We start from the raw sequence: 22135 nt of genomic DNA on the forward strand, positions 1-22135 counted from the left end.
AGATTTGGGGCACTTTATTTATCAAGTAATGTGCATGGCCTTAATTAGCTCCAAGACCTTTTTGGTCGGTCAATAATTGAAAAGGAGGATGTCACTATTGCTCATTTTACTATATATAACGAACTCTTCCACTCTAAAATAAAAGTTCTATTTAATTTAAAACATGAGTTTTAAGAAATGTAAAAAAATATGGTTAGAGCCCTTTTCCGCTAATATGTATCAACAAATAAGAGAAGTTAAAAGCATCATAGTCCAATCCAAGTCCAAATTACCACATAATGCATTATTTTCTCTACTTTCCAATTATTAATAGATTCACATATCTTGAAATACTTGTTTTAATTGCTGATGTCCCAAATATATCACATGATGACATTTTGTGTGTAGAGAATATTAAAGTAGTATATTTATAGATGATGATGTGTATGTCAGTGAAATGAGTTTGACCATTTTCATATTACTACTATTTATAATAATGATAAATTAAAAACAGTTGTCTTTATAGTAGTACTATCACTTTTGTTAAACAGCAAATATCCTCGTTTCAATCTGCATTCCTATAATTTAGGCCTCACAATCACAAACTTTTATTTTTCCTCCATCACATTATACAAATGGAAAGTTTCCACCTAAAAAGTTGTCCTTGTAGTATCTCACAGATTTTATTTACCTTTTTGGGTTGTATTCTTGAAAATTTTATATTTAATAATGTTGAAAATCAAAAGTCACTGTCGAAAGTGTGCATTAATAGTACTATTTTAATATCCAATAATCTACTACAAATCTTGAATTAGTGTGACAAGCTAGATTTAGAAGTTTTTTTTAGTTTGACTATAAACACGTATTTGGTGGAATCCGATTAATCTTGTTCGATCTGGTTCGTGGCTTAAGGCCGAAAGTCTCTCAATAAGTGACGAGTTTGAACTCGTGACCTCAAGGTCACAACAGCTCTGCGCTGCCCACTGTGCTACGACCCGTTGGTGATTTAGAAGACTTTAGTGAGACTCGAAAACTAAAATTTGAATTTCGTATTTAAAAACTTTGGGTTTAGGGGATTTGCATTCATTTTGTAATCCATTTATATAAGAGATTAGTTGTAATATGCTTGTATTTTGCATTAAAATTGATGCATTACATTTGATAACATTGGCATGAGAATAAGGATATTATTTAGATTTACTAATACAGTTTCATTTTAATCAGTAAATTTGGGGTTCAAATCATTTCATGTGCACGAATATAATATTATGTGTCAATTGTTTAGTGATTGAAAATATTGTTAAAGTTCATACATTTAATGTTTAATATCTTAAATAAAATGTTGGTGAACGTTTCTTTTTGTCCTTAACTTTTTTTGAAAAGAGACCTACACATAATGATATTTTGTGGGAAATAATTTTTTTTTCATAATGTTGCTCATGTTGGTTCTTGACTAGAAAAGAAAGTGAATAAAAAGAAGATTTTGCATAAATGTAATTGGGTCGTACGACTGCATATATATAAGCTCATTTATATTATCGTGGACGTCATCTCATTATGTTCAAGACTTTGAAAACCATCCCCTAACAAAAAAAATTTATTTTATTTAATTAGTCACCTTTATTTTCAGAGGGATAATTAGATTTGTTAGGGTGATAAATATTTGGAAAATGGGAGTACTTTCTTAGAAAAAAAAATATTAAGTTAATAGAAAATTATGTCAAATTGATGAAGACAATATCGTTGTCACTGTTGAACTTGAATGCGCGACGAATTAACTTTGCATCGGCTCCCCCTCAACCTGAACATACACAAAAGAGAGAGAGAAAGGAATCCAACCAACCCTTTTTATTTCCATAACATAATAGTCTTAAGTAAAATTCAGTTGAGCACTTTATTTTCTCTTGATATATACCATTATACCTTATACTATTAATTAAATTGTATATTAATCTGTTGGATATATTTTCCATCTTAGTAAAGATGCAAATGCTCAATATTATCTGATAAAGCCCAAGATCAAGCCCAAGCCCAAGAAACTGAAACGTAAGCCCACTTCCTAAAGAGAAAACCCCCTTCTCTTGGAATGTAAATTCATTTGCTTTAAGAGCACTCCCAATGGAGTTCCCTTATTTCTCCCTTATTTCTCCCTAACTCCTGCCACATCAGCGCCACATCAGCATCACATTTTATCCCCAGTTTTTAGCCAACCCCTACAATGGTTTCTCCCTTATTTCTCCCTTATTTCTCCCTAACTCAACATTTCATTTTTACATCATCACTAATTTAATTGTTTTATTTTTATATATAATAAAGCTAGCTTATTTAATTTATAAAGATAAATCAAATAAATAGTAATAAAGTTCGTTGTATTAAACACGGGTACACATTACAACGAAGAAAATTAAAAAAAAAAAAAGTACACGAATGGAAATAAAAAATCAAAAAAAAAATTCAAAGAAAAAAAAATTCAAGGGCGGTGGGCGCGGTTTCTATTTGCCCACAATTCTTCGATGATATCGTGTTGTAGTGCTTGATGGGCCTCCTTCTGGTGTATGTCCATGAACGCCTGGAACCGTTCATGTTCGTTGTGCGGTACACCCTGGCGGGCGGACTCGGTTGAGACACCGTGACTCGATGATGCAACACTTGGGTCGTTGGTGACGTCGAGGACGCCTTCGTGTTCATCTTCGATGATCATGTTATGCATGATGATGCACGCATACATGATATCGGCAATATCCCCCTGGTAGAAAAAGCGCGTCGGACCCTTTACCAGTGCAAATCGCGATTGGAGCACCCCAAATGCCCTCTCCACATCCTTGCGCGCAGACTCTTGCGCTCGGGCAAAATACCTTCTTCTATCTCCGAGTGGGCATCTGATCGTCTTCAGAAACACGGGCCATTGCGGATAGATGCCGTCAGCCAGGTAGTACCCCATGTTATGCACATTGCCATTGGCCGTGAATTCGATGGAGGGGCCTAATCCGTTGATCCGCTCGTTGAAAAGGGGCGAGGAATTGAGAACATTTAGGTCGTTGTTCGACCCGGCTATACCAAAATAAGCATGCCAAATCCAAAGCCGTTGGTCGGCAACGGCTTCAAGAATGATGGTGGGATGCGTACCTTTGTAGCCGGTAGTAAACTGGCCTCGCCACGCGGTTGGGCAGTTCTTCCACTGCCAGTGCATACAGTCGATGCTGCCGAGCATCCCCGGAAAGCCGTGGGTCCTCCAGTGCCAATCCAGTAGGAACTGGCAGTCAGCTGCGTCCGGCGAGCGAAGGTAGTGCTCCCCAAATATCTCTCGCACGCCCTGACAGAAATTCTTCAGGCACTCGTTGCCAGTCGTCTCGCCGCATTGCAGATACTCATCGAACATGTCGGCGGACCCTCCATATGCCAACTGCCGGATGGCAACAGTGCATTTCTGTAGGGGCGATAGTCCGGGCTTCCCTGCTGCGTCTCGCTGGAGCCGGAACTCGGGGTAACGCGCGGACAACGCATTAACAATGCGCAGGAAGAGGGAGCGGCGCATTCTGAACCGGCGACGAAATACATCTGCCGGATAACGTGGTTCCTCCGCGAAATAATCGGCGAACAGCCGATCGTGCGCACCAGTGTGGTTGCGAGGGATGTATCGGCGCCGCCGGCGGATTGGCCGTTGGGGGGGTGGCTGCTGCATTCGAGCGATCTCGCTTTGTATGCAGCGGGAGATATAGTTGTTGATTGGGTTGTTGGCGAAACCCGCTACATCCCATCCGGTGGGAGCGGGAGGTACCTCTTCTTCGGAAGAAGAATGTGATATTTCCTCGTCGGACTGAGCACGAGACGATGAATCAGAACTCATTTAATAAAGATGGAGAGAAAAAAGATTGAAAATTTGTGTGAATGAAGTTTGTGGGTGATGAATGGAGGAAGAGGATGAAATATTTATAGGGGTGGGATAAAATAGCCGTTCGGCCAAAAAAAAAAAAAAAAATTTTAAAAATCGCCGATTATCGCCGAGCGTCGCCCACAGTGGCCGGCGATCGCTCGGCGATAATCCGGCGATAAATCGCCACTCGGCGAAGCAACGGTAACATTATCGCCGAATTATCGCCGACTTCGCCACAATGGCCGGCGATAATTCGGCGATAATCGGCGATTTATCGCCGAGAATTCGCCACCTCCATTGGGAGTGCTCTAAGTCCAAGCCCAAAAATTATATTGTCCAATTGCTTGTGACATAAAATCAATAATTAATTTCATCCATCCTATGTGAACGAGTCATTTTCATTTTTTATTGAATGTCCCATTTAGCGTCAGTCATTTCACTTATTTTATTCTTTCATCTATTTTAATTTTTTTAAAACCTGTATTCTTTTTCACTCATACTTTACATTCTTTAAATATTAATTTCTTAAATTTTATGTCTAAAAGAAACGTCTCGATATCGAAAATAAAAAAAGCGCCTCAATGGCGAAACGGAGGGAGGAGTAGTATTTTAAAATACACCATATATATAGTAATCAATAAAAGAGTTAGCTCTACGTGTGTGAGTGGGTGTAGTAATGCTCGGGTTCAAATCCATATTGATGCGACCTTCAAATTTATACAACTAAATTTAAAAACAAAAAAAACAACTAAATTAAAAAAAAATATACTGTAATAATTAATAGTATGAAATAAATTTTGTCAGATTCAAAATTTTAAAATGTACAATACAAACTAAAAAATGACACCAGTAACTTTATTAGCTCTTAAAAGAACTGATTTTGTAGGAATCAAGTCTTATTAAAATTATTAACTAATTAACTAGTAAGCGTAAATTTATTTTTAATTTTTTGGTAAAGAGTAAATTTATTACTGTATTTATTCATATAATTTGAAAGAGTAGTAATAAAATGCAAATTTATATATTGTACAAACTCCAAACCATTCAACATAATATCAACACACTGTCAATACAGTGTAAAATTTTAAGATTTTGATGTCAACAATGTCAATCAATGTCAACACACATAACATCAATCGTTGACATTGTGTTGATATTTTTTATTGCTATTATTTTATCATATGTTGATATTTTTTAACGGTCCAGATCATAGTTTTGATTTTGTAAGAGCACATTTTGGAACGTGTATACTTGTATAACTTCTGATATACGACCCGAAAATGAGTTCGGACCCGATTCCATGGGTCAAATTGGCAAATCAATCTGTCATCTCTTCTTCATTTCATTTCAGCTCCTCTTCACTCTCACCGGCCACCGCCGCTGATGATTGCCGCCGTCCTCGTATTGCCAAATACTGTAAGACTTACTTCATTAAAACTTGAATTTGACATTATTTACAATCGCAAATGAGTTCAATTGTGGAACTACTTTTGTAGAATTGAAATTGATATATTTGATTTTAGTTAGGGTTCTGAAGGATGAAACTCTGAATAGTCTAGCATCTAGCATAAGCAACTGTTTTGCGTGTTTTCGTTGAATTGATATCTTTGATTGTAGACTTTACTGATTGGTTGTTGCTATTGTTTTTTTCCTTAAAAGTTCTGTGAAATGGAGGAGTCATGGTGGCTGAACAAAATAAAGCATCAAGCAAGGTGTAAGTGTGTTCTAATTTTCGCATAGAATCATTCCAAAATGCTTCCGCTCTCTACACTGATAAAAAGCGGTTTCACTCCCACACCGAAAGATTTCAGCAATTTATTTCTCTTCCTCTCCCGGAATCGAAGATTCCAATCCATCATTCACCTTTTCTCCCAACTCAGTTGCAATAATACCGAAGCTGATGTCCGGACGCGCATAGTTTATACTGAAGCTCTGCTTGAGCAACACAAATATGAAGAAGCAGCTGATTTCTTGAAAACTCTAACCGGAAAATCCAGTATTTTGCATAAGAATCAAATATTTAATACTTTGATTCAAGGCATTTGCAGTTATAATCGAGATCCTGAGAGGGGGCTTTCTGTTTTCAAGGATTTCTTGAAAATGGATGCGGTGGTTCCATCTTCTCGCACTTTCTGTTTGTTGATATGCTGTTTTAGCAGAATGGGGAAAATGGATAGGGTGATTGATTTGTTGGAAGTTATGTCTGGCGATAAATTCAAGTACCCTTTTGATAATTATGTTTGTAGTTCTGTTATTCTTGGTTTCGTGAGGATTGGGGAGCCTGAACTCGCGGTTGGGTTTTATGAGACTGCTCTGAAGTCAGGTTCTTTGATTCCTAATGCTGTTACTTGTACAACAGTTTTGAGTGCTTATTGTAAATTAGGAAATGTAAACAATGTTTCACATTTGGTTACTTGGATGGAAAGTAATAAGTTGCCCTTGGATGTTGTGTTTTATAGTACTTGGATGCATGGATGTTTAATGGAAGGAATGATTTATGAGGCATTTCAAAGGTATAGAGCAATGGTGGATACTAAAGTTGAGTTGGATACCATTGCTTATACTATCCTCATAGATGGATTTTCGAAGAATGGATATGTGGAAAAGGCTGTAGGATTTTTGCGCAAGATGAGAAAGGATGGACTCACACCAAATTTAGTTACTTACACTGTGATTATTTTGGGGTTCTGTAAAAAAGGGAAATTAGATGAGGCATTTACAGTTTTTAGCATGCTTGGCAGGTTGGGGATTGAAGCTGATGAGTTTACATATGCAATTTTGATTGATGGAGTTTGTAAAAAGGGTGATTTTGATCTTGTATATTCTCTTCTCGATGAAATGGAGAAGAAAGGTATAAGTCCTGGTGTTATAACATACAATACTGTCATCAATGGATTATGCAAAGTTGGGAGGACAACTGAGGCAGATGATTTCTCGAAGGGCATAGTTGGAGATCTCATCACATATAGTACACTTTTAAAGGGTTATGTTGAAGAACAGAATTTCTCTGGGATCTTAGAAACTAAAAGGAGACTGGAAGCAGAAGGTATTCAGATGGATGTGGTCATGTGTAACATACTAATAAAAGCCCTACTAATGGTTGGCTTGTTTGAGGATGCACTTGCAGTTTATAAGGGTCTACCACAAATGAACTTGTCTCCGAACTCTGTTTCATATTGTAGTCTGATTGATGGATATTGTAAAGTAGGCAGGATCAATGAAGCGCTTGAAATATTTGATGATTTCCGCCGGACCTCAAGTCCGTCAGCTGCTTCTTACAAGCGTATTATTTTAGGGCTCTGTAATGAGGGTATGGTTGACATGGCTACTGATGTGTTTCTTGAATACATGTGGAAAGGTATGACTTTGGATAGAACAGTGCATATGACGTTGATTGAAGCAACATTGAACAGAAAAGGTGCAGACAGTGTTTTAGAAATTATCTGCAGAATGAAAGACATTGGGCCTCGAGAATTACAGATTGTCTGTAATGATGTCGTTTCTTTGCTCTGCGAAATGGGTTGCCCTGAGGCAGCATACAGTGCATCAGTGGCAATGAGAAGTGAAGAATTAGCTTTGGAAAGTATGGGTTATTGTTCAATAATAAGAGCACTTCTGTTTGAAGGTAAAACGTTATGGGCTCGGCTTATTCTGACTTGCTTCATTAAGATGTATGGCTTGTCTGATTTTTATGTTTGTAAGACTATAGTAAATTACCTATGCTTGAATAATGTGAAAAAAGCTCTTGTATTTCTCTCACGAATGAATGAGAAAAAGTGGAGTGTGACCATTCCTATTTCCACTTTTATGACACTAACTAAGGATGGAAGAGTTGTAGATTCATACGAGCTCATGATGGGAGCAGAAAGTAACCTTCCTCGTATGGATCTTATCAATTACTCCGTTATGATTGATGCCCTGTGTAAAGCAAAGCACATCAACAAGGCGTTAGATCTCTGCACTTTAGCCAAGAAGAAGGGATTAGCTCTCAACATAGTCATCTATAACTCTGTCATAAATGGGCTCTGCAGCCAAGGTTGTCTGATTGAAGCTTTTCGATTGTTCGATTCACTTGAGAAAATAGATATTCATCCTACAGAGGTTACATATGGTACACTTATTGACGCTTTAGTTAAAGAAGGTCTTCTACAGGATGCCAGGATTCTCTTTGAGAGGATGCTCCTCAAGGAAATTAGGCCAAATACCCGTATTTATAACTCGTTGATTAATGGATATTGCAAAGCAAGTCTACTTGAGGAAGCCATAGAGATTTTCCAGGATTTGGAGGCATGGAATCTTAAGCCAGATGGATTTACAATTGGTGCTCTTACCAATGGTTACTGCCAGAAGGGTGACATGGAAGGAGCTCTAAAATTTTTCTTCGAGTTCAAAGCTTCGGGTTTGTTACCAGATTTTCTGGGATTCATGTATCTCCTCCGGGGTTTGTGTGCCAAAGGAAGGATGGAAGAGTCCCGGAGCATTTTGAGAGAGATGCTTCAGACCCAGTCAATCATTGATCTCTTACAACGGATCGATACTGGAGTTGAGTCTGACTCAGTGGATAACCTACTTGTTTCTCTATGTGAGCAAGGACGTATTCATGATGCCCTTTCCTTGCTTGAAGAAGTTGGCTCACTGCTTTTCCCTGCTAAGAGTATTTCTTCTTGGCATGTATTGGATCAACATGAACTAAAAGCAAATACTGAAGTAGCACATTCAAGCTATGCTGGATCTGATTTTCTTTCCCTGTCATCCAACTACACAAAAGTGGATGACATGCTAAGTTCCATTGAACTTGGAAAAATGCAGCCGCTGAAAGATTTTAATTCTTTTTATTCTCTTATTCATTCACTGTGTTTGAACGGGGATCTGGCTAAAGCAAATAAGTTGACTAAGTTGCTAATGAAATCGTGAGCTGTTTGCAGGACAAAATGAACATCTCTTCTGTCGCAGGAATGATATCTCTGCAACTAGTATCTGCAGGTATATAACACTTTCTGCTGATGCTCTTTATCCCATGTTAATATACTTATGAAGTAAATTTTAGTATGAGCTTGTGTTTCTTGGCTAGATTCTTCACCACTTGTGATAGACTGCCAAAATTAATGCAATGCTAATGTGATTATCGGCTTATAATCTTAATCTTTTAGTTACAGATCGAATTCTTGATATCTCTGATTATATTTTCTTCTTTATAATAGTATTATTTTAGTTTAGAGGAGATGTATGTCAGGTTTTCTTGTTGAATTATCTTTGTTGAATTGACAAATTTTCTGCGTGGGCAGGCTGCTAAAATAGTACTCCACTTAATGATTAAACTTTCTACATCTCCTAACTTAACCAAAGACGGTATCGTGTCAAACGATTCTGATGACTTTATATAGTTATAGTGAAACTGTCGGCACATATTTGTTACCTTTTTTTCGTTTGAAAGGGTAAGTGTGTATTCTTGCATTAAACAGGAGAAGCAGTTGATGAATCCCTTTTGAAATTCAGTATTTATGTATTTTCCTCAGTTGGTTGATCATCCAAGCTAATGTTCTTATGCTTTGCTGTATAGCCTTAAAGGTACCATCTGACTACTCAAAGGTTCAAGGACCATCAAGAGTAGTTCACTCCATCTCAGAGGAGGAGATTGTACAGCTCCTTCACCAATGGCACAATCTGGTTGTTGCGTAACAATAAAGTAATTCATGCATTCTCTTTGCCCGTGCTGGTTTTACAGTTATCGTGCACTAATTGATGACTTACATGAATTTTCTTACTGCTGCAGATTGCTCTCATCGAATGTCTTGACAGAATATTGAAAGAAGATGCTGTAGTGCTCGATCCTTATTGTAAGCAACCACTGCATAAGCTACATTTTCTAACCCTTATCTGAAAGAGGTTTACCTTCATCAAATGAAGTAGTAGTATAATATGAAGCTGTTTGTGATGGATCTTTCCGATTTTCGGGTCAATGTGTAACATATCAGATATTTGCGATTCCTCTGGCAGCACATTTGTGGTCATTCGCGTAAATATCTGTAACGAACTTAGCTGACCGAGTATCTATTGGTACTACTTTAATGCATTAGCTATCCATGTTTTTCTGTTGGCTTCATAGTTTCCGGGATTCTGCATAACTCGCCTGAAGAACGGACGGAATATCCTTATCGGAATAGTTCATAACCCACAACAGCCAAGTGCAGATATTCATATTGTATCATTGATTTAGTCTTTACTTTTTACAAAGTTCAAAATCAATCAATCAATTTAATTGATACATTACAAAAAGGAATACGATTTAACTTAATTAGAACTAAGGTAATATTATTTTTTTCAAAAAGGCGTGCTAAAGAGAATCGTATTAAGAATGTGGCACACAATGATTATTAGTGTAAAATAAACATAAAATGGAATCATGGAAACGGCCAAATGGTCCCATTCTCTTTTCCTCGTATCCAAAAAAAAGACATTATTAATTATTATGTCAAATCCAATATCAAAAAATTACTCCCTCCGTCCTGTATAATTTGGGTCATTTTGATCGGATACGTATTTTAAGAATTATAATAAAAAATGGATTGAAAAAGTTAATGAAATGTGGATCCTACCTTTATATATTAATTTTATACATAAAATGTGAGTAGGAATGAGTTAGTGGAACAGTCCACTAAAAGTGAAATAGGACAAATTATGTGGGACGGATTGAAATGGAAAACTGAGACGAATTATCTGATACGGAGGGAGTACTATTAATTTCAATAATATTTAATATTGACATTCAAAGAGAGCGTTTTATTTGGTTGGTTATATTATTCCGCAAAGCATCATTTTGTTCGTTTTCTCTCTCTCTCTCTCTCCACCTTCGCTTTCTCTCTCTAGATTTCTGCTTGTTAAACTTTCTATCATTTCTCCACCCAAAACCTTTGCCTGGATTTTCTCTAAATCTTCTCAGATTTTCTCAATTTCACGCACTCACCATTGTTAACAATCGTTCAGCTTTAATCTCGATACGCCTCATCAAGCGCCATGCCCAATGGTTCACCGGAAATCCGATTCTTCTTCCGAGAAATTGTGTTGATGTTTTAGGGCAATGCGTTGATCGCGGAATTGCAGCGGAAAGCGGAGAAAAATCTTCACTTTATGGCCGTGAATGTGTTTAAACGTTGAAATTGGATCATACGAAAATCATCTCGAAGGCCTTTTTCATCGTGATCATGATTTTGTTGGTATTGTAGCTGGATTGAAGGGGAAGAAACGGAAAAACGGAGAATAGGAAGGGGAAATAGGCTGTTTCGGGAAAAAATAGAAGAAAAAAAGGATTTGATTACAAAATATTGTGGAAACTGCAATGCCGGCAACGGCATCATGTTCGCGTCGTTATGGTGGCCTTAGAGGGGTCAAATGGCGGGTGGATTTGGGGATTTTACCGTCATCTCCTTCTGCAACCACCGACGATCTTCGCCGTGTCACCGCTGATTCTCGGAGAAGGTGAGCTTTTGTACTTTTGATTGAATATCTTGATTTTGTTGCTCATTTTGCCTCTTTAGATGTATGTTTCAGGTTGTTTTGGCTATTTGTTGATTCGTTTATGAATCATGATTAGTTTTGTCTATTAGAGTACATGTTTAGGTAGGATTAAAGGTGGTGTTTTCTCAGGTTTACGAAAAATGGTGGAAAGAATTGTAGCTTAATTTAATGATTTGAGCATTTGTTGCATAACGAATGCACAAGAGATCAAATCATAAGTTTCTCAATGGAACTATACTATTTCTAAGTTTTGAGCTCCAAAAATGATGTAGTGCAATGTATTGCATTTTTGTCGTTGTTCGTGATCATAGTGTGTATGATTCTGCAGGTATGCTGCACTGAGGAGACAGCTTCTGGTCGATCCTCATGTGCCAAAAGATGGAAGTAGTTCTCCTGATCCCGTCATAGACAATCCGCTGTCACAAAATCCTGGTAGCATTTTGTTTTCTCACGTTTCCATTGTCAAAAAACACTCTCTAGCCCATACGGGTTTTTATAAGATTCCTCACCGCAATACCTTTACAGGATTCCAGGATTCGTCCCAAATTTTTTTGCCTATGCTTTTGGAAGTTCTACACTTATTTATATCTTTAGTTTACTCTTCTGAAGTCAAATTTTCTTTTATTTTTTTATTTTTTTGCTTGTCTTGTAGATAGCATGTGGGGTCGCTTCTTTAGAAATGCCGAACTCGAGAGAATGGTTGATCAAGATTTGACACGTTTGTACCCTGAAAGAGGCAGCTACTTCCAGACAAGTGGATGTCAAGGCATCTTACGGAGAATTTTGTTGCTTTGGTGCCTTAGTCACCCGGAGTATGGCTATAGACAAGGTATGAAGTGTTTATTAACTAGTGTTGATAGAGACGAGGTGGAATAGTTTTATAAATTTGCATGGTACTTCACAACCATCTTTTTTCTTATATTTTGTTAGTAATATAAGTTAGGCCTTTGTGTGTGACAAGTAATGTTCTAGTGGAGTGAGGTGGAGATTTTTTATTTTCTAAAGTATCATTTTGAAGCCGTCTGTGAGGTGTGTGGACTGAAATATGAGATTACTTCAAAGCACATTGTTTGGGTAGATTCTTTTGAAGGTTGCATTTATTCATATAAAGCAGTCAAGATTAAATGAAGGGATAAAGATCGAATTAGATTGTTTCCTGCAGTGTCTTTCTTGACATTGGAAATGAAAGTAACAAATTTTAGAAATGTAGGATTACCTCCTTATTTATGGCATCCACAGTTATTAGATAAATAAGATCTACGGAGTATATATTTCTCAGGTCCTTGCAGTTATTGATTTCTTTATTCCTACAGGGATGCACGAACTCTTAGCTCCACTGGTGTATGTTCTTCATGTGGACCTTGAACGCCTGTCAGAAGTGAGAACAACTTATGAAGACTATTTTATTGACAACTTTGATGGCTTTACATTTCATGAAAACGACTTGACATATAAGTTTGAGTTCAAGAAATTTTCAGAATCTGGGGAAGATGGGAGCAAATGTAAAAAAAATCAAAATATAGCCAGTCTTGCTGAACTTGATCCAGAGATACAAACCATTATATTACTTAGTGACGCGTATGGAGCAGAAGGTGAACTTGGTATTGTCTTATCAGATAAATTTATGGAGCATGATGCATACTCAATGTTTGATGCTTTGATGCGTGGTGCTTCTGGTGCTGTTGCAATAGCAGAGTTTTTCACACCATCTCCTTTCCGTAATTCCCGTTCTATGTTCACCCCTGTAATCGAAGCTTCTACTGCAATGTATCATTTGCTTTCCTTAGTTGATGCATCCCTTTACACTCACCTTGTAGAACTTGGGGTTGAACCCCAGTACTTTTCACTGCGCTGGTTAAGGGTATTATTTGGACGCGAATTCTCTCTGGAAGAGCTTTTGCTGATCTGGGATGAAATTTTTGCGTGTGACAATACAAGGTTCACCGAAGCAGATGAAACTCATGCAGAATCAGACCTTGGAGTCCTTGATTCACCTAGGGGAGCATTCATTTCTGCTTTTGCGGTGTCTATGATACTTATGATAAGGTCTTCATTGCTTGCCACTGAGACTGCCACTTCCTGCCTTCAGCGGTTGCTGAATTTCCCAGACGATGCAAGTCTTGTTAAGCTTGTGGAAAAGGCATATTCGTTGCAGAGTCTGGCTGTAGAAGTGAACCATACCAGTCCTCAGCTCGTTCATCCTGGGTTCTATGAAGAAGCGAAGCCTGGGGTTACAAGGGGTTATATTAACCACTCTCTCGATGCAACTTCTCCAAGAACTCCTCTCAAAGATACACCAAAGAGCTACTGGGAAGAGAAGTGGAGAGTGTTGCACCACAAGGAAGAAGAATACAAGGAAGCTGGTGTGCAAGAAAAAGTGCCCCACATCCGAAAGGGCTGGTCAGATAGGGTTAAGCTTCAACATTCTAAAACCGAGCCCGAGCCATCCTCACCAACAAAAAGTGAAAGAACCAATCTTCCTGATCCAACTATTAGGAAAAGTTTGTTGAGTGATCTGGCGCAGCAACTTGGCGCAGATGATAATGAAGTGAATGAAGTATGCAGTGAATGTGTAGAGCACCAGGATCCGATTGAGGTTACTGGACAAGATGTTGCAAACAAGATATCAATTGATGCGTTGAGTGCTGCTGGGAGCGAAGAAAATTGTCCAGATCTCTCAAATCTACCCAGTCCTAATCATACGAACATCGATCATGAGAATGTGTCGGAAAGAAGTAGCGTTGCATCAAACTCATCTGTTGATGTATCTGATTTTGAATCATTCAGGACTAACACAAAATCGTCCCCTCTTCTCGGCCCTAGCATCTCCCCTGACATCTCAAGATGTTCCCTAAATGACGATATACTGGGAAAACCTCCAAAACTTATGCAGTACACAAGGACCCTGTCAGGTAAATTTAATTGGTTGCTGAAGTTGGGAAGAAATGCTAACGAGGGAAACTCTGAGAGTCCCAGTATGCCCGTTCCAACTAAATTTCCCAATGGGCAGAACCGTGCTGCTGCTGCCTTTTCTGTGGCTAATGCGTGTGATGTCTCTTCCATATCTAGCAAAGGTGAAACGGTGGATCAGAATTCAATGGTTAGCCTCAGGAATCTTGCTCAATCAATGCTCGAGAACATTCAGGTACATAACTTGACCTGCTAGCACCAATCCTTTCATCGTGAAAATCTTTATAAAACGAATGGATTTGGACTTGCTGCGTGAAAGTTAAGTCAATCATCCTACATCCCAGTTCCACACCCTCTTAACAAGAATGCGTCACCTTATGAAACTAGTTTGTGATACAAATTTGAGCCTCAGTGCGTTTCTTGAACTCGTTTATTTTGTTTTCCTTGCTGCAGGTGATTGAATCTGTCTTCCAGCAGGATCATGGTGAATTAGAATCTCAAGAATCGAAGAATGTGTTCATTGGCGAAGAACAAGAGACAGCCATGTCCGCGCTCAAAGAGCTTCGGAAAATCAGCAGCATTCTGTCTGATATGTGATTTGCTCCATACTGATAACCATTTGTGTGTCGGGTAGCATAAACAATTGTTGCTCTGGCTTATTATTTTCTTGTATGTATAATGTATGTAACTTCATCCTGACATGTATAATATCATTAATTGCACCTTGTGTTTATACAGATTTTATCTAATAAAGAAATGCTAATTCTGATTTTCACAAAGAAACATATTCTTTTAGCTATCATTTTTAAGTTTACTTGAGAATATATGTAACATTTTGCAGGAAAAGGCAACATTCTGAGAATCTTTTAGCCTGTCAAACGTTACAAATTAAAATCATAAAAGTAAATGTTAATTTCTCAAAGATGGATAAATATATCAATTTTTGGCCATAAACACAAAAAGATTTACAAATCGTCAAATAAAAGCATAAAGAATCTCAGTTTCATCCTTCACTTATCATACACAATATCCCATTTTCTTCCCTAAAGTAAAAATTATTTGAAACAAAAAGCCGATTCAATTGTCTGACGACTGACATCTCTGGGGCAATTTTACAGTCTAATCTACGTTGTGAAAGCCTGGGAGAAGTGAAGTGATGAAACCAAAGACGATCATTTGGATCTCCTTTACAATCACCCACAAGCGATTACCACCCTCGACTTGCCCACCTTCGGCTACATGCTCGTTCTCATTCCCATCATTCGCTTGATCAGTCTCATTCTCACCTAAAGATTGGCGCCAACATTATATCAATCACGACCAAAATTCTGAATTACTACTGTATAAAACATCTTGGGGACAAGTGGTACTTGATACATTCAGATGACATTTTGAAAACAATACAAAAGGTTGGAAATGAGCCTGCAAGCATGCATGTATACACATGTGTGTCTATGGTTATTCCTCTGCTGTGTCTACCTAGTACCTATTGAATCATTGTATATACCAATTACCGAATAATCACATGCTACTGCTACACTAAAAGAGCATGGTCGGAGAACTTTCTATCAGGGTTCTTTGCTTTATTTATTTTGGAGGGAAGGACAAACAGTCCTTCGTTGCTAATTTTGGTACTTACAAGCAACATGGTTTGAGAATCAAGAAGAAAAACATGGATGTATGCAGATGTGCATTTCAAAACCTCATTTTTAATATTTGGTGAGTTTGCAGCGGTGCCAACATGTATGATGTATCATAAAGATACAAATAGGTGTTTTATATGACAGTTCAAATAAACACTTGAAAGCTTACCGAGTAAGGGAGCGTTTTCATTTCCTGGTTCCCCAGCAGCAGGTAAATTGTCTGGCCTAGCAGCAGGCCTGGCTGGCGGTGCAGCTGCCCTACGCATGCCTTGAGAAAGCCATTGAATTACAGGTGCAAGAGCTCCAGTTTGATATCTGCGGATAAGCAAGGTATCAGACTAACAGGATTTCAAATTGTAGATACAGACAAACAAGCACCAAAAGATGGCAACATCAAAGTAAGCAAATGAAAAGGCACATCAAGAAACTTTATTTTTGAAACTTCGAAAGGGCATATGGAAAGCTATAAACTTATCTCAGCTACATACAAGTAAACAAGTGTTGCAAAAAACACAAGGAGAGTTAGTCTCTGTCTAGATCCATCCTGGTTGAACAAGAAAATAACTGCTGCCAGTTTCAAGATGAGCAGTATATCAAGCTGGATAGCAATTTGAAATCTCCGAACAACAACTTGTCTTTGAGGTCCAGCCTGTTGTTGCTGTTGTGGTTGCTCCCCTGTTAGCCCCTGCTCACCACTGACATCTCTAGCCTCAGGAGAGCTCCGTTCCCTGATAACAATGTAAAGATTATTAATGCAAAACAGCAAAAATTGTGAGTTACTACTTCATATTTTACTGCCAAATGCTATGAACAGTATTCAATTATACTAAACAATGAATAACTTCAGGATGGACCTAGAGCTGAAAATGGTTTTGTTAAAAGAATATTAACTTCACTATCTGATAACATTATATGGACGAACAATGCAAAGCTGAACTGCAAGTTTTTCATATTGTATTGCCAGATTATACAAGCACCATTCAAAAACGTCGAATATCAGCAAGATGCACCCAGGGCTCAAAAATGGTTACTTTAAAACAAATTTATCAAGTTACAGTAAGTTTTATGGAAATATTTTATAATCCATGTGTACATTTTTATTAGAAACAAAAAAGCAGCCAAGCTTTCCTTAGCCAAGTACAAACATAGCAACTTGACAATAATGTCGATGGAAAAATGAAGCACGATAACAAAATAGCTGACGATAAGCTCCAACTAAACCAGTCTAGTTTAAAGAGGAGACTGCTTTATATCAGTAACAAGATGAAAAAAAACTGTTAAGAAGCCAGTCATGGCAAGCATCGTAATACCAAATTAAGGTCCATTAAAGAATCCTATCAGTGTGCCAGACTTTACAAACACTTACGTAGGTAAGTTGTAGGTAAACGGGATAAGAGTATTGGGCGGAAAACCACCAAATTGTTGCATATACGGATGAACTGGAACAGCATATAGACCTGGCCCATGGTTAATCTGTTCCTGGTGCTGATGGGGAGGTAATAATCCAGGAACAAGCACAGGATACATCATTGGGAACACTGGACTATCTCCATTTTGTGATTTTAACCCTTCGGATACGGGAACCTGGGCCCACAGTGATTATATCAGTATACAGCTCGAAGGAAAATGTTCCAAACGTTAACATATTAATTTGTCTTCATGTAGAGAAGACTATAGAGATATGTACACATGAGCAACGACAGATATTTGCAGAAATATCTCTACTTCTAAAGGGAGTATGATATAGATATGCAAAACATATGAACAAGTTAAACTCCACTTGAGAAACTAAATAGCAGGTCCCTTAAAAACATAGAGAGAAACAGGAATTAAAATTATCTATACAAGATAAAAAAAAATTACACAAGAAATAACCAAGCAAAATCAAGCAGGCCAAAAAAACCCCATGTGTTGCCCAATCTAAGACCATGAAGATAATTGAGCTACAGGAAGAATTGGTGATTGAAAATAAACATCCTAATCAGCATCCATACATGAAGGCGCTAACGAATTAATGATCAATGAAATTCATTTGTAGATCAGAATAAGAAAAAAAAAAAAAAAAAGGGACCTGGGATTGCGAATCGCGGGAGTCCTGAGAGTGAGTTTGATTGGACGAGGAGGTGGAAGTTTCCGCCATAGCAATTCTATGTGGAGAGATCGAAACAGCTGCTGCTTCTGATTCAATCTGAACTTTGATATGAATCCCTAATTATAAATTTTCCCAAATTTCTTCTCTTGTTTTAGGGAGAGTGATACAGTTATGAAAATACGTGTCGTCCATGGTCGATCCAATGAGATTGTGCCACGGATGCACTGATGGAATGGGTAGGTTCTCAAAATTCAAAATTAATGTAATAAAAATTATTTTATGAAAAAAGCTATTTTTAACTATTTTTCATGAAAAAAAGCTATTACTATTATTGCAATTTTCTAAAAAAAAAAGTTAAGAATTTTGGTCAAGTTCTAATTTGTCTAGTTGGATTTTCATATTTTCTCAATTTTTGACATTTGAAAAAATATACGTAGGCGACATTGGATGATTTTTATCATTATCAACCACACATAGACATTGGATGATTTTTATCATTATCAACCACATAGTACATAATTAAACTACTTCAATAATTTTGAAAACATGTATACGACACATCGACAACCTATTACAAATTGGCAACCAAAATAATTTGCTCATTGAAAAATTTAGAAAAGTGTTAATATTCTACTACCGATTTTGAAAGTCGTGGAGTATATCAAAATTTGGTCAAAATTCATGATTTTTCGTAAAATTCAATTTTTTTTTGTTATTTATAGAAAAAGCATTTATTATTCTTGTTATTGCCGGTGTTATTATTAGGAGTGGATCAGTGGCGAGGTTAGGCAGTAGTCGGCGATGAATGATTTAGGCAAAAAAAGTTAGATATGATTACTGTAGAAAGACTAGCATAGATTTGTGATTATCGCTTAATTGCGCCAGAATTTAGCTCGAGTATGAAGAAGAGGCTTGTAATACTCAAATTTGCAATTTTGTTTTTGGTGGAACAATTTTTTAATCAAGATTGATACGTATAATAATATTTTTGCAAACATTTTCGTTAAAACACTCAAACATAATAATATCGAATATTAACCTTCTTTATATCACTAATTCAGGTAGAATGTGTTGATTAAATCAATAAAACAAAATACTTTATAAAACATATCTAAAAATAACTTTTTTGAGTTGAATATTTGGAGATAAACACTTGATATTGCTGGAAATTAATAGCATTAGGTATATAGAGTGTATTCATAAATAAACTGATTACAACTTCAGCAACCATCCTTCCCCCATCAGACTTCTTTAAGTAGCAAAATCAATATTTATAAGAATTTACAACTGAAATTGCAATATCCTACCACCAAAATGCATGAATAAACGAAGGGGTAAAGCCATATATATACAACTAAACTGGCCAAACAACATTTTCATTCTCCTTAATCCATTATTAGTTTTTACAGATCAGATAGAATATACTGACTACTTAAGCTCGATAACGTACTCAGGCGCAACCGGCTGCTCCATAAAGTGAACCGCACGATATGTAACTTCGACCTATCAAGGATCCATCTATACACAGTTCTCGCCTCTTCCGCTCTCATGCCTCAAATATCGACATCGGTTAAAATCCCTGTGAGATTGAAAGAGGTTGAAATAGAACCCGGGATTAGGGGCAGAAGGAAAAAGAGGCATATGAATGAAATATGATAATTACGAGCTATATTGGCAGAGCTATGAGTACAAATGTGTCGAGAAGGTTCACTCACCCCAGGATTGATCTGATGTGTTTGCTCCTCATCCTTACTCATCCTCAGAGTCGGATCGGCTGTTCACTTGTTCATCTTGGTCTTGGATCTTCATCTCTAATTTTACCACAGAAATGGGAATAGGATGTGCTGGTGAAGTCTCTGCATTGTAAAAGTGCATAGAGTAAATATATGTAGTACATTATTTTTAGATTGAAAGTAAAGGTACAGTTTTAAGTGCAGATAGGATGAAGCTTTTAAGATGAAATGCAAGAAAGGTCCGAACAGAAACGCACAGAGACTTGGGTGAGTGGGAACGGGGAGCCAGGGGTATATAACACACAGAAAGAAAGAACAAAAGCATATATAGCTATTACCCTTGATAAGCATGGATGCGTTATCAATATCTTGCCCCTATGCGACAACGAACAAACATGTACTAGTTCTCAGCAATTTGAGAATCTATATATGGTCTTCTAAGAAAGGCAGAAGAAATTCTGATAGAGATCAGAGATGGTAAAAATCCATGATGGAACTTTAACATAGTAAGTAACTATCCATCACACATGTAAGCTGGTAAATTCTAAGTGGTATCAATTTAGCTTTTAGACAAGGATGCCATTCAACATTCCCAATTTTAAACTGAAGGCTATTATTTAGTACACTACTGACTCAATCTCAAACCAGAGAGTCAATTTAAGCCACACTAGTACAAAGATAAATCATGAGGAGCAACCTGTTTCCACATCCAATAGACTAAAGTCACTTCCAGTCTCCTGTCTACCATTTTATAAAATTGTCAATTTAAAAGTCACAAAGGAAAACTTTTCCAACCCTACTGTACATTCTTATAATGACGTCATTGCCCAGCAAATCAAACCTCTCCAAAATATCAACCTTCCAAAAAAAGTCACGCATCATAAAATATAAGTAGCAAAAAAGATCATTTATCATCCAATACTTAAACAAAATGCAATCCTTACCAATCATGTTCCATGACTAAGTACAAAAACCACAAACCATATCATCCTCTTTAACGTTTTACATGATTTTATGCTATTCAGACACCTTTGAAATCTCCCGTTTGATGTATAATCAGTCCCTAGTCCTTTCTTTCTTTGTGAAAATACCACCTTTGCTTAAATCAATCAAATTCAAGAACACTCAATGTCTAAATCACAAGTTTATATTGTCAACACCCATTCTCCCCTCTGCCATTTAGTAATCTTGCAGATGTAAAAGTTCACCAAGAATAAAAGCACTTTTCCGCATCTGATGGAAAATTCTGATACTAAAACTCAGTTGATTCAAACCTCCCCAAATTCACCCATCGATATGATAATGTTATCACAATAGCAAAAGGGCTAATCTTTCAACTTCCAAAAATATCCAGTTCCATTTAACTGAGAAATTAGTACTTTTAAAAAAAAAGGCTAAACAAACAATTTCAATTAAATGAAGGACAACTGAATCATGGAAATCAACCACTCATCCAAAAAATTAGGTTGGAAAAAACTCAATCAGATTAATTTCGAAGATCGCCACAAAAATTCACACTAAAATGCCATCAATTTCCGTAATATAAAACGAATTGAACAAACACAGGTAACCAAAAAATTAGGTTAGAAAAAACTCAATCAGATTAATTTCGAAGATCGCCCCACAATTCACACTAAAATGCCATCAATTTTCGTAATACAAAACGAATTGAACAAACACAGCGCCATAACCATCACGAGAGACTACCTTCGAGGAAAAAAGAGGAGGAAGGCCAACCCTTGGACGAACTGAAGGCCCTCTGTTCATCCTCTGACAACAAATCCACCGCAGGCCCCTGATTCCTTCCGATCTCGGAGGAAGCCAATCTCCCTATGGCCTCAATCATGCTGCCACCGGGTTCGCCGGCGCCGAAGGAGGCGGAGGGCGAGCCGCGGGGAGGGACCCAGTAGGAGTGGCCGGGGAGGAAGGGGAGCCAATCGGGCGCGGCGCGGCGCACGATGATGCTGTGGATCGCGTCCTCGAGCTTCCGGATGCCGAAGGCGATGACCTCCGCCGCGGCCTCCGGCGAATCGGGCTGCTCGGCGTCGATTTCGATGAGCTGAGCGCGGTGCGCTTTGGTGGAGCGGTAGCGGCGCGCGGTGAGCAGCGGCGACGGGTGGGAGAGGGAGGATCTGGCTAGGGATTGGGAGAGGATTCGAGACATGGCCATTGAAGATATGCTGTTGAATTGTGAGAGAAGAGAGAGGAGAGAAGGATAAATGTGGATTTAATGATTTATAGAGAGAGAAGGATTAGTGAGTTTCAATTGTGGGATTATTAATTTAGGGATATTCACATTTAATATCACGAAATTTTAAAATAGTTGGATTTTTTCCACGAACTTTAAAATTAATAAATAATATCACGAACTTTACCTTGGTTTATTTTT

The 22135-nt window shown here is 37.6% G+C and overlaps 4 protein-coding genes across 4 annotated transcripts; 2 read left to right on the forward strand and 2 right to left on the reverse strand.

The window, feature by feature from the left end:
• The first annotated feature begins 5119 nt into the window (after positions 1 to 5119).
• LOC125188642 (Pentatricopeptide repeat (PPR) superfamily protein) lies at positions 5120 to 9945 on the forward strand. Its single transcript, XM_048085614.2, has 4 exons — positions 5120 to 5269; positions 5513 to 8836; positions 9414 to 9539; positions 9627 to 9945. Exon 2 carries the CDS (start codon positions 5606 to 5608, stop codon positions 8765 to 8767), a length of 3162 nt encoding a protein of 1053 aa, XP_047941571.1. The 5' UTR covers positions 5120 to 5269; positions 5513 to 5605; the 3' UTR covers positions 8768 to 8836; positions 9414 to 9539; positions 9627 to 9945.
• Positions 9946 to 10670: 725 nt separating this feature from the next.
• On the forward strand, positions 10671 to 15011 carry LOC125190968 (uncharacterized). The gene is made up of 5 exons (XM_048088401.2): positions 10671 to 11329; positions 11697 to 11800; positions 12021 to 12197; positions 12682 to 14513; positions 14732 to 15011. The coding sequence occupies exons 1-5, from the start codon at positions 11190 to 11192 to the stop codon at positions 14873 to 14875; spliced, it is 2397 nt and encodes a 798-aa protein (XP_047944358.1). The 5' UTR covers positions 10671 to 11189; the 3' UTR covers positions 14876 to 15011.
• A 170-nt stretch (positions 15012 to 15181) lies between these two features.
• Positions 15182 to 18175, reverse strand: LOC125186764 (uncharacterized). The gene is made up of 5 exons (XM_048083210.2): positions 17993 to 18175; positions 17288 to 17505; positions 16410 to 16649; positions 16091 to 16236; positions 15182 to 15564 (listed from the first exon to the last, which is right to left on the reverse strand). The coding sequence occupies exons 1-5, from the start codon at positions 18059 to 18061 to the stop codon at positions 15398 to 15400; spliced, it is 840 nt and encodes a 279-aa protein (XP_047939167.1). The 5' UTR covers positions 18062 to 18175; the 3' UTR covers positions 15182 to 15397.
• Positions 18176 to 19172: 997 nt separating this feature from the next.
• On the reverse strand, positions 19173 to 21981 carry LOC125190946 (uncharacterized). The gene is made up of 3 exons (XM_048088371.2): positions 21454 to 21981; positions 19729 to 19869; positions 19173 to 19592 (listed from the first exon to the last, which is right to left on the reverse strand). Exons 1-2 carry the CDS (start codon positions 21914 to 21916, stop codon positions 19763 to 19765), a joined length of 570 nt encoding a protein of 189 aa, XP_047944328.1. The 5' UTR covers positions 21917 to 21981; the 3' UTR covers positions 19173 to 19592; positions 19729 to 19762.
• Positions 21982 to 22135: the final 154 nt, after the last annotated feature.

Source organism: Salvia hispanica, chromosome 5 (assembly GCF_029641045.1).
Source record: "Salvia hispanica isolate PSC_SH4W2 chromosome 5, Shi_PSC_v1, whole genome shotgun sequence".
Lineage (NCBI taxonomy): Eukaryota > Viridiplantae > Streptophyta > Magnoliopsida > Lamiales > Lamiaceae > Salvia > Salvia hispanica.

What these genes read in the sequence shown, in the direction of transcription:
- LOC125190946 (XM_048088371.2), bottom strand. Translation starts at nt 21,916, where the DNA reads ATGGCCATGTCTCGAATCCTCTCCCAATCCCTAGCCAGATCCTCCCTC. An exon ending in CTCCTCTTTTTTCCTCGAAG is followed by an intron (nt 19,870 to 21,453) that starts GTAGTCTCTCGT and finishes TTTACAATGCAG; the next exon opens with AGACTTCACCAGCACATCCT.
- LOC125186764 (XM_048083210.2), bottom strand. Translation starts at nt 18,061, where the DNA reads ATGGCGGAAACTTCCACCTCCTCGTCCAATCAAACTCACTCTCAGGAC. An exon ending in TTTGCAACACTTGTTTACTT is followed by an intron (nt 16,237 to 16,409) that starts GTATGTAGCTGA and finishes GCTTATCCGCAG; the next exon opens with ATATCAAACTGGAGCTCTTG. An exon ending in TGAAAACGCTCCCTTACTCG is followed by an intron (nt 15,565 to 16,090) that starts GTAAGCTTTCAA and finishes GCCAATCTTTAG; the next exon opens with GTGAGAATGAGACTGATCAA.
- LOC125190968 (XM_048088401.2), top strand. Translation starts at nt 11,190, where the DNA reads ATGCCGGCAACGGCATCATGTTCGCGTCGTTATGGTGGCCTTAGAGGG. An exon ending in ACCGCTGATTCTCGGAGAAG is followed by an intron (nt 11,330 to 11,696) that starts GTGAGCTTTTGT and finishes ATGATTCTGCAG; the next exon opens with GTATGCTGCACTGAGGAGAC. An exon ending in CAATGCTCGAGAACATTCAG is followed by an intron (nt 14,514 to 14,731) that starts GTACATAACTTG and finishes TCCTTGCTGCAG; the next exon opens with GTGATTGAATCTGTCTTCCA.
- LOC125188642 (XM_048085614.2), top strand. Translation starts at nt 5,606, where the DNA reads ATGCTTCCGCTCTCTACACTGATAAAAAGCGGTTTCACTCCCACACCG.